Source organism: Nannobrachium achirus, assembly GCF_963921795.1.
Source record: "Nannobrachium achirus genome assembly, chromosome: 12".
In the NCBI taxonomy this organism is placed as follows: Eukaryota; Metazoa; Chordata; class Actinopteri; order Myctophiformes; family Myctophidae; genus Nannobrachium; species Nannobrachium achirus.
Genome location: NC_137832.1, coordinates 50987559 through 50999792, shown reverse-complemented (window position 1 = coordinate 50999792; position 12234 = coordinate 50987559). Strand labels below are relative to the sequence as shown.

General features: G+C 42.2%; 1 protein-coding gene across 1 annotated transcript in view; it reads right to left on the bottom strand.

Annotated features, from left to right (window-relative positions):
* Nucleotides 1-12234, bottom strand: part of kcnt1b (potassium sodium-activated channel subfamily T member 1b) — a gene marked incomplete at both ends in the record, with an annotated part of 144848 nt that overhangs the window by 84478 nt on the left and 48136 nt on the right. Inside the window, one exon of the mRNA XM_080738727.1 lies at nt 5406-5444. Within this exon, the coding sequence (XP_080594853.1) occupies nt 5406-5444 (39 nt within the window). The remainder of the gene's footprint in view (nt 1-5405; nt 5445-12234) is intronic.

Below are 12234 nucleotides of genomic sequence, written 5' to 3'. Positions count from 1 at the left end.
CAACCAATTAAGAGGGCACCCGAGTCAATGGCCTCGCGCCTTGATGAGCATGCTGTCCGCAAGCTGTGGTGGACTGTGGACGCCTGGACAGAATAGCTTATGTCCTGCTCTGAAATTGCACATAGAACGGTACATAACCACTTAAACCCCGGCATCCGTATTGCGGGGAAAGCTTTCGCTGGAGAATAGCAGATCGACAATGTTTTTTTTCAGCGAAAGCTATCCCCACAATAACAGAAACCAGCGAAGTCCCTTGTATATAGATCGCAGGGGAGATTGTGCCTTTGCTGCTGCAGCCCCTAGGCTCTGGAATAGACCGCCCTTTGACATTAGAAGTGCCCAGTCTATTGAGGCTTCTAAGTCTCTTCTTAAAGGGCCACTTCACCTCTGGTACAACCAGATCTTATTTTATTGTTGTTTGGGACACAATCAACACAATCCTGAGATCTAGTTGTCCCAGAGGTGAAGTGGCCCTTTAAGAATAACTCTGCTATTTTACTTTTGAAGAAATGGGATCTGGGATATCACTATGTATGCCTGCCCAGAGATTTCTGTTTTTCTGTGAAAATTACTATTTTATTAAAAAGATTTTGAAAAAGAAAGATTTTTTTTTCTTTTCAATGGCCTTTGAGCTCACCTGAGGTTATTGTACTCATTATATTTTAATTGTGCTGTTGATGCTATGTGGGTGCACATGCACTTTGGTCAATCTCGATTGTTTTAAGTGTGATCTATAAATAAACCTTGACTTGATTGAATTTGATAGAACCTTGACAGAGGTACTCTCAACCATATGCTAATTACAGTGGACTCTGATTCTATGCTTCAGCTAGCTGACAGACAGCCACGACCGGAGGCATTGTTTTCGGGTTGTTGATCTGTCTGTTGTATCCTTACGTCTGTCCGTACAGTACTGTACACGTATCCCATCTGTACATACGTGTATGTCCATCCCAACCAGTAATACGATATTCAGGAATGCCTCATTTCATGACATTTGGCACAAAAGTCCACTTTGACTCAAGGATGAACTGATTAAAGGTCAAAGGTCAAGGTCACTGTGATCTCAATGGTCTGTCCCATTGAGATGTCAGTGGACATTCTTTTACTTTACTTGAATAAAAGTACAAAGGTATTGGTATCAAAATGTACTTAAAGTCAAGCCAAAAGTTGAAAGTAGTTTTCAAATGCATAAAATGATAAAGAAATCTTTTGACAATAGCAGATCTACAAGCTCACAATGAATCGCATCGCGACGCATTAGTGAGCTTGTAGATGGGCTATTTTCAAATGGCCGAAATGTACCGTATGTAGGGCTGAAGTGGGTAACGTACTGTATGTTTTAAAATAATAATCTAAATCTACAAAGTAACTCAATTTTTTAAATAATTGTAATGGAGTAGAAGTATAATATTTGGTTTTGAAATGTAGTGGAGTAGAACTAAAAGTATTGAAAATTGGAAATACTCAAGAAAAGTAAAAGAAAATACCTAAAAATTGTTCGGGTAAATAAATGTACTTAGTTTTACATCACGGCATTTGACACAGACTTTCCCTTGCACTAAAGGTTGAGTTTGGACAGACAGATATAAACAGCAACTGGTTATTAAGCGCAATGCGGCATGTCTAGTTATTTTTATGCTGATGGTTTTCTGTTTGTCCTGCACCTGTTGACCAGAGTGGATGCGCATGTTACGTTCCTCATTAGAGTTCTCAAGTATGGTAATTGTTCCGGGCCGAGCCTCGGGCCGACCCAGTAGGGCCCAGTTATGGCTGGGCCTAAATTTACAGACCCGTTGAGAACTCTATTCCTCATGAGGTGTAATATGATCACATCTCTGTCAGTTGGACAGCAGCTGTGAGTACAGTCCATCAAAATAAGTAGTTCTGGAGAGGTCGTCTTCACCGGAGGTTGAACTACTGCAGACGTAGGGGGACGAGACCAGTAAAATAAAGTAACTAAGTACATCTACTCAATTACAATTACTGTACTTATAGTATAATTTTGAGGTATTTTTTACTTTAGTGGAGTCTCTCCAATTTTCAATACTTTTACTTCTACTCCATTACATCTCAGAGGAAAATATTGTACAAAATATGGTACAATGTCATATCCTAATGTTATTCCCATTTCAACAGTGGTAAGGTTAGCCCCATATATAGTCCTATGGGCCGGGGATATCACCAGGCTGGGGTAGAATGCCTCCACGCCGAGGTAGATCACCCTTTTCCAAAAATTGTATCCATAAAGTAAAGGTAGTTCCACGCTCCCAGAGTATGATTTTCCATCCGGCGGTACATAAAACATGCACTACGGCGCTGGGAGAACGGTTTAAATCGCTTGTTTAGTCTCATTAAATTCGGAAAAGCCCCCGGCGGCAGGTGCCAGTACTGCTCCTTTCCCATTGTAGCAGAATAAGAAGCAGTACTGGCAACTGCCGCCAGGAGAGTTCCGGTTGAATGGGAAAACATTACACTGGCTGAGAAAACTAGCGATTTAAGCGCTTGTTTCATGCCGTAGAGGTGCATGTTTTATGTACCGTGGGATGGAAAATCATACTCTGGGAGTGTGGAATTACGTTTACAATTTTGGGAAAAGGGTGATCTACCTCGGCGTGGAGGCATTCTACCCCAGCCCGGTGATATCCCCGTAGGACCTCATCTCGGAGCACAACAGTATGCATGGAGGGTGAGGTTCTATATGGGGCTATGGTAAGGTATGCTTGTGCTGATCGGTCACCTGCTGTATCATCCCCAGGGATAGTATGACAGCAAACCGATGAGCGCAAGCAAAACCGCCACTTGGCTTAACAGTCACCGTAAGCAACCTTGCGACTGCTCACTATAACATGGATGAAATGCGGCCGCCAAACATGGTTGCTGCTGATGGTTCTGTAAAATACACTGGAGTCTATCTGGGCGCAAAGGAATTGAAACACAGAGTGGAAGATCCTGTCATTCAACAGTTCACACGATGGTTTTCAACCAACTCCCTCCCCACAGTATCCGTTTTTGGAATCTAGATTCTCAAAGAAGGGCTGAAGGCACGCAAATATAAATACATTGTAGTAATCGCATAACATCAATTATCTGTATTGATTCAGTACATCAACGGAAAACAGTTGTGAGTTGCTTTGACACACCATAATAACATTATATTGATGAAACGTTTACGTTTTGTATACAGTATACAGAACTGTATACAGTACTATGGATTTGCAGGGACTGTGCTTTTCACAGAATATGGAATGAACCTTAGGGAAACCATATTGAAATGTTCCATTTCCATTTTATAATCAGCAACATACTGCAAATATCCGGGGGAAAGCAGCCCTGTCCCCATCCAACCCCATTGAGAGGTGAGCCAAGGTTGGACTATGATAACAAGCACTGGAGGAATCTACTGTATTGCAGGTGCCCTCATTATTTTATAGGAAAATTATAGTGTAATTTATGTACTGACTTCTTGCACACCTACTTACAGTAAGTAAGACAGGTGCTTAGGAGTGAATAGTCAACAACACTTGGCCTACTCCTTATAAAGTCAAATTAGGCGGAGGGGGACTTTAAGGTCTTCTGAAAATACTAGAACAAAACCCACACCTGAACTGCCTCAAAGAAGTTGACAGTTATCTAAACCTATACACTGGGGTTAGACCCCCAGGGCTCCATCATAGGGGCGGCATAGCTCAGGGGTAAACCGTCATTAGAGCACAAAGGGTTCCCGAAGGGTTCCCAGTTCGAATCCGAATCCTTAAGCAAGTATCTGTATCCCTAGTTGCTCCCGGTGAGCAGGTTGGTGCCTTGCATGGTTTCCTCCACCATCGGTGTGTGAATGGGTGAATGTAATGCACAATCTATGTTACAGCAAAATTACACTTTTCAATAGTTGCTCTGTTGATTAGAAATACAAATACAAAATGCTCTCCTCATTGTTTTACGTTACAGAGGGAGACAGGTCCAAATGTCATTCTTTAGCACAATGAATACAGATTATGCAGAATAACATTACATGTGTAACATTGCAAAATTTGCATTGCATAAAAAGTCAGTCCCATTGATTTGACTATTTAATAACAGACCAACCATTGAAGATGTCTCTCGCTAATATATGGAGTTACAACAGGGCAAGGTAAACTACATGACCCAAACCTCTACCAAAGCACCATTTTGCCTTAAGTACAACCAAGGGGGCCCTTTGGTACATAAGGTATTGTGTGATAGGGACTGGCATGACACCAGAGTGCACTTACTACAAGGTGATGCATCCACTCAAGCTTAGATGTCCACTTAGAAATTCACCGCAAAAGGGGAGCAACAATGACCGAGGAAACACGCTAGGAAACACTCTCATGCCAACAGATGCCTCTAACATAGCAATTGAAGCTCCCCCAGGAGCATTATCGACCTCCACAGAAGGAACACAACCCCAGAAAGCATAAAGTCGCTCTCTCAACAGTGACCACACTCATAAAAACATGCATGATGTGAAACCTGCTTAATGTTTTGCCGTTCATTGCAGGACATACTGTGTGTTGAGGATGAAATGGAATTACCACACCTTGACATCTTCCTCACCTATAGGCCAACAATGATTAATACATAAAAAATAACCATTTACATTTAAAGCTGCAATCCGTATGATTTATGTACAGCCCCGAGGTACTTGAACCCGGGTCTCCCCCATGAGAGCCAACATTACTACTGCTGAGCTTCATAAATTCTTTTTGTCAACCAGTAGTGGCTCTTCTACTACACAGGGTCTAAATATGTCAGTGGAAGAGCAGGGAGCACCACAGTTGTGCGAGTTATATTGTATTAAACTTACTCTACCATACTGTAAATATTGTTATTATCAAATGATTAATGATGATTATACAATGATTAATACAAATTCAGGATTGCAGCTTGAATATTCAATACTATTGATGATAACAAAGTGATGTATTTTCCCAGTACTTAATAGCAAAGTCTTTAGTTGGTAATGATCAAGATGTCACTTTCTAACAAAAGCTAGGTCCTCTGCTGTTGGTAGTTGACATGCAAACGTTAGCTAAATGTAGACAGTGCATCTCCTTAGTCCCTCATCCAGCTATATTCTTAACTGGTGTGAGGTTTATCATTTCAGGAGCAACCATCAGCAACGCTTCCATCAAATTCCATGGCATTTTGTTATTTCAGCAACTCATCATAAGGTTAATAACCAACAACCAAGACAATTGTGTGCATGACTTTATGCTAATTCCAAAAGTGAACCTGTTTTGTGTGTGTGTTTTTGTGTATAAAAAATTAAAGAAAAGAAAACAAAGAAGGTGAGAACTCTATTCTATTTGATCCTGTGCGCACTTCCCGCTGCAGGCCGGTGCATGCCATGCCATGCAACCATAATGCTGCCAGGGACTTACTGCGCGTTGGTTGAGTCCATACTGTACTCCTCCTGATACCTGCACGCAGCACACATGGGCACACACAGATAGGCACACATAGGTTAGGTCACAGCTGGGAGGGGAGAGCTTTCAGAGGGCATGCTGCAGAATCCTCAGTGTTCATTTAAAAGCACAATTATACAACATTCAGCAAACTGACTATAGATGTTGCATTCTCAACAACAGGCAATTAAGGCAGCAATTAAAGCAATCTGCAATAGTGCAGATTGCAAAGTTCTAATGTGGTGGCTGGCTCCTTTAATTTATGGAAAGAAAATGCCTCTCCCAACGAAGTACATGGATATTGGCTGCCGTCAACTCACAGAGGTAAAGAAACACAATCTTTTTGGACCTGACGAATGATTTAAATGATTCTTCCACAATCAACATAATTGTCTGAGAGTTAAAAGTCATACTGATAACATTTTGATGTACACAAATGCACTGTAAAATGTATGGGTCCCTTTGGATACATTAGTACAGTATACTCCCAGAGTTGCAAACCGATAAATTAACACTGAGGATGTTACGGCGCATGCTTTCACTGAGGGCATTATGCAAGGTGATAAAGCTATACAATGGAAATTGATCAGGGATGAGCAGATGGGACACTGTAAATGCAAACCACGGGGGATTTGGTGAGCCCGCCCACCTTGTCCATGTCATTGGCAGCAGGAGCGCTGAGATGTCAAGGAGACATGAATGCTTTGCGCTGAGCACAGCTGCGACGATGCATTGATTGGCAACACTGACGAAGACAAATAACTGAATGACTGGCGGTCAGCAGGTCAAAACAAGGTCAACCATACATGATCTCACAGACAAAATGGGAGTCGGTACTTGGAGTGCACCATAACGATACACCACACTGTTTAGGGCTGCAAATCAATTATTTTTAGGAACGATTATTCTGTTCATTACTTTTTCAATTGATTGAATAATTGAGAAGCATGTAACTTTTTTCCATTTCTTAAGCCTATATCAACGAATCAATGTGACTTTCTACAGTATTTCCCTTTTCTCCCCAATTTAGTTGTTATTCCAATTGATTCCTCCACACACATTTCTGTGTGTTGTCACTGCTGTTATATGAGGAGCCCCCACCAGGAGGATGTAGACTAGAGCCTCCCACCAAACACTCCTTGCTGACAGGTGCCACCCCAGCCGGCAGGAATACATGCAGTGCCAATTTTCACCCTCCCCGCGGGCTTCCCTATGCTTAACACGTGATTGTCAGGACATCGTTATAAAACGATCAGTAGACTCAGAGCAATAACCCACCTATCTCCCCGACTCGCTCCCCAGTCAGAGTTCAGAATTTTAATGAATGTAGAATTATGTGCAGGATGTAATTAGGTGCAAATTATGTGACTTTAAAGCCATACTGTGTAAGATGCCCAACTAGTGGTCATTAGCCCTATAGCAAACCGCGGTCGCGTCCGCGTCTTTCGGACGTTTTTCGTACCTTCAGACCCCCGCGTCTGCCTCCACCTCGCTGAGATCTATCTTTTAAGGGGTCCCTTGTTCCTGTGCGTTCAGTAATTCCAGAGATACGGACTCCTTCACCCTGCCTGGTAGGCGAAATTACCTAGAGAAGGGATGGTACTGGGCGACAACAAATATGGCTGCCATAGCGACCCCACTTCAAGATGCGCTGTGATTGGCCGGCAGTTGTATAACCCTCGCTGTGATTGGCCGGTAGTGTGATGACGCAATTTTCGCGCGAGATCCGGTCCACGGCAAGGATCTCAGTTTACATACAGAGAAGGCTTTACAGGCTGAAATTCACGGCGCGGATCTTCTAAAACTTTTGTGATTTAATAGTTAGGAGAATTTTAAGATTTGTTTTATAAAAAAAGTTACATAGTACAACTTTAATTTACCACGTTTAAAACAATATTTGATTTTAAAATAAAAAACCTCTCTCTCACAATTCTGCCAGTGATCACCCTCCCCTGTGCCAATGTTGCCTACTCCTGACGTACAGTAGACACTCAACAAAGACAGACACACTACGGTGGATTTGAACCCACAACCTCTGCGGTGGTGGGCTAGGCACTTTACCACTGCGCCACTCGAGCACCGTTTCAGTTCTAATATATTTTACGTAAGCCGTATTTTATACTTCATCATACACACCGCGTCACCTTAGGCTATTTCCGAACATATTTTTGAACATTCAAATTGATACTTTCTTATAATCAATTCATTAAATGAACTGTTGCACTGAGGCTATGAGATTTTTCTACAAACGTTCTCTCTGGCCTATGGTATTTGGCGGTCAACAAGATCTTCAATAAAGACTGACTGCATTTACCTAAAACTACAGCCCTACATTCGAGCCAACGCACATCTTGTGGGAGAGGAAGGTTGTTAAATGCCTGCGGGACCCAAAACTCTGTGGGTCCCCATCTGGAATCAATGGGGGTACATTTATTGTAATCAAATTGTTGTCTTAGGAATGTGACAAAAACCTAAAAGTATTATTGAACTCATGTCTCCATGGCGTGAGTAATCAACTACTCCTTTAAATGCCCTGATTATCGGGTAGTGAAAGGCCACCTTAAGAGTCAAGATGCCATGACACAGGTATATATTGTTTTTTGGATACAACTTCTTCCTGATGACAAACATTTTCTCTCCGTACAACGATGGTCTGATTCCTTCTGTTCATGGCAGAGAACTACTTTACCACCAATCTGTGTGTTCAATGTACTTCTCCCCACTTCTCCCACATATCATGGGGTTAAAGCACAACCACCGCCTCCTTGAAATACATTTCTTCAACTCCTCTTTGCTCATAAATTACTGATTGATTCAGAAATCTGCAAAGAGCCACACACACAGGGCCACACACGGCCCTTTCACCCCACTTCATCACCCAAGGATTCAATGAAACATCTTCAAATTCTTAGTGGTGCTTGATAAGCTCTCCTCTCCTCTTTTTTCTGTTTCTGTAACACCATTTCATGACGATTAACATAAATATTTAATTCAAAGCCTGGCGTCTGTTGTTGAAACCCTGCTGAAAATCACAGGTTTGAGGGCTGATCTATAAAAGTATAGCTCCAAGAAACAATGTTCTCACTTGGCAGGTGAGAGTGTAAAGCTATTGATGAAAATCTATAAGTCTAGCCAGTAGCCACTCTTGTGCCTCAATAATAACACTACCAGTACGTCCATTAGAGCAGTGGTTCTCAACCTGTGAAAATAGCCACATGCTCACAACGCCTTTGCAACGCGAGGCGTTGTGAGCATGTAGATCTGCTATTTTCACAATAGAACCGTGTTTTACAAAATGTAATGCCTCAACTCTTAGTGCTCATCTGGATGGGGGGTCCCCAGTTAAAATATGATTATTTTGGGGGTAAAGAGGTTGAAAACCACTGCACTAGAGTAGGAAGTTGTTAGGCTATAAGTGCTGTTTGAGTGACAACTAACAAGCAGTGCTAGAAGAAGTGCTACATTTCTTTGCTTAGCTAAAAGTAGCAATACCACAATTTCAAGCGGCAATTATCACGTTGTGGTGTGCACTTTCGTAAGTGGCTAATGAATGAATTATTGTTAATTCATGGAGATGCTCTTGGTGCACTAGAGCAAAGTGCACATGATTTACTGTATACGGTCAACAATATGTGAGAACAACAAAGTCTGTTGAAAATAGGTACCGGTATGTAACCGTACTGTAATGTATACCGCAAGCAAACATGCTTCTAAAGCCTTTCTGTGTAAAACTTACACTGTACAATACTGAGTGTTAGTTTACCTCTGAGAGTGTCAGGGCTAGGTCAATTTAGAGTTACAAATCAATAAATGAAAACTGATGATTTATGATTTATGTTGCACTGTAAAAAAATATACCCTTTCACTAACACGCACGCACGCACGCACGCACGCACGCACGCACGCACGCACGCACGCACGCACGCACGCACGCACGCACACACACACACACACACACACACACACACACACACACACACACACACACACACACACACACACACACACACACACACACACACAGTATACTAAGAATACTTGTTTGTTTGTTGTTGTTGGTTTACAATGGGTCATAGTAGGTTTAATTAAAAAAGGACGGGGGATGAAAAGTATACTGTGAAATACTATACACTGTGGTATTTTCTGTAGATACCACAGCATGCTGTGAGAAATTCCATATGGTCACAGTATATTCCCAGTTGTGAAGGGATGATGCCAAATAATTTCAACAGTACTGAGCATTAGGAGTTCACTCAGATACATGAACAATAAAATCAGATCAACTCCTCTGCTGATTGTTTGCTGGACGTTTATTACGGTAATGGCCAATAAAGATGCTATCTGTGCTCCATTATGTCCTTCAGCGGCAAGGAGGCTGAGATAAACAGATGTTCTCCTCGCTTCAATTAGCTCACATCGTGAGATGCATCGTCACACACACACATAATCACACACGCACGCATGCACGCACACACACACGCACGCAGGGGTGTCACAAGGGGGGAAAAGTGGGACTGACTTACTAGAGCCCAAGGTGGAGGGGCCTTAATTATTTTATACACTTTAGCTATTGAAAAATAGCAGATATACCAGCTCACACCGAGTGCCGCACTGCGAGCTTGTAGATCTGCTATTTTTGAAAAAGTCGTGAAAATGTGTGCAAATCTTTGAATATATGTATTTTTTAAGCGAACATTTGTAACTCAAATGTTGCTTCTGGGGGGCCCCTGGAACTAAATATTTTGAGATGGTGGTCCGTGGCCAAATACATATCATTTTGGGGGTCCTTCACATTAAAAGGTCTGAGAACAACTGACATAGAAACATAGGTTTTTCAAAGACTTTTCACGTAAAAAAAAAAATAGAAGATTTACAAGCCCCGAGCACCGAGTGCCGCGCTGCGAGCTTGTATATCTGCAATTTTTCAATAGTTAAAGCACAAAATAATTGAAGTGAATCCTTGTACCCAGGGCCCAGAATTTGGTGTGACACCCCTGCACGCACGCACGCAGGCACACACAGTACAGACACTGCCCTGCATGCTCACTCTCTGTGAACAGATCACAAACACATTCACACAATTGCCTCCCACTTTCAATCACCTTCATGGAGTTTCTTCATATTCACACTGAATGCTTTATCAGTCAAAAGAATGCGCAAAGGTACAGCGAAGCGTTTAGGCTAAAAAAGGATTACACAAAAAAAAAGGTCCTTAGCATCCTATGAGGAGGAGAGGGCATGCAACACAAGATCAAAGTCATTCTCTCGTCCTAAGCGCACGCCTAGGCAAATCAACATGCCCAAAATGAATGGCTGAGCCACAGACACAACACATGAAAATAGGCAGACTGCCGGCTGCTTCAGTCAAAGTAAGTCCTTACTTACATAAGCTGAGAACTCTGCCGCTCTGTCCTCAAGGAATGACTGTCTGTGTGATGATGTGCATGCACCACATGGACTGCTGCAGCACTTTCTAGGTGTGATGGGATTTGTAGTCTACTTGCAGCAGGGGAGGACAATCAGTGCGGCTTCAAAACTACAGTTCTGTCACCTGACTGGCCAATCCAAGTGTAGCTGATACAGCACAACTTACACCAACTGTACAGTATGTGGCAGTACAAATCTACACAATTACTTGCATCAGTGACATAATTGACTTTCAACACTTAAACCTGGTGTCCCTATTTGCTTGTCATAATTCTTTTCTTTTTCCTTTACTTTTTTATGATTCAAAACTTTACATTTTTCAATAGTTTTAAAATATAGCAGTGATGCAATGTGTTGTGAGCTTGCAGATAGACTTTTAAAAATAGTATAAAGCACAGCTTAAAAGATGGTTAAGTCTTGCAAACGTCATTGTAATAATGATGCATAATTGCGACCGAAGGTCGTTGCGACCGAAGGTCGCATATACTCTGAAGAATCGTGTCGCTTGAGTGTCCTTCCTTCCTTCCTTCCTTCCTTCCGTATCCTCTGTGATGTCAGTGTGATGTGAGCGAGTTGTGACATCACTTCCTGTACAGGGCGGCTACACGAAATGTGGATAACACTATATATGGAGATAGTCCAGTCCATCATGTCATATGGGACTACCGTCATAGAAAGTAGCCATTGTTAGGCCGGAGTCATTGGCTGTCTAAACATGGAGATGTGGATAACACTATATATGGAGATAGTCTAGTCCAATATGTCATATGGGACTACCGTCATAGACAGTAGCCATTGTTAATCCGGAGTCAATGGCTGACTGTCTGTACAGGAAGTGATGTCACATGACATACTTTTTATGCCCATATATGAGTCCTAACATGGAGATGTGGATAACACTATATATGGAGATAGTCCAGTCCAATATGTCCTACCGTCATAGACACAGCCATTGACTCCGGCCTAACAATGGCTACTGTCTATGACGGTAGTCCCATTATGACATGATGGACTGGACTATCTCCATATATAGTGTTCTCCACATTTCCATGTTTAGGCCCCATCGCTCACACCCTCGATGGGGTTGGCGATAGGGCCTTTCTGTGTGGAGTTTCTGTGTGCATGTTTCCCCGTGTCTCCTAGGGTTGATACCCTCACAAAAACATGAACAAACTCCCCCCAGAATGATAACAACTAGAATCGTCAGAGAAACACTGTGGTTGGCCAGATAGTCAAGAATTGGCGCGACCTCGCCCTTTAGGGCGAGGTCGCATGTCACCCTGAGGTGTCTTACTAGTAGTTCAACGCTAACGCTATCTACATTTGTGCATGTTATTAGTGGTACATAATGACATGGTGTTTTAAACACAGGTTTAAA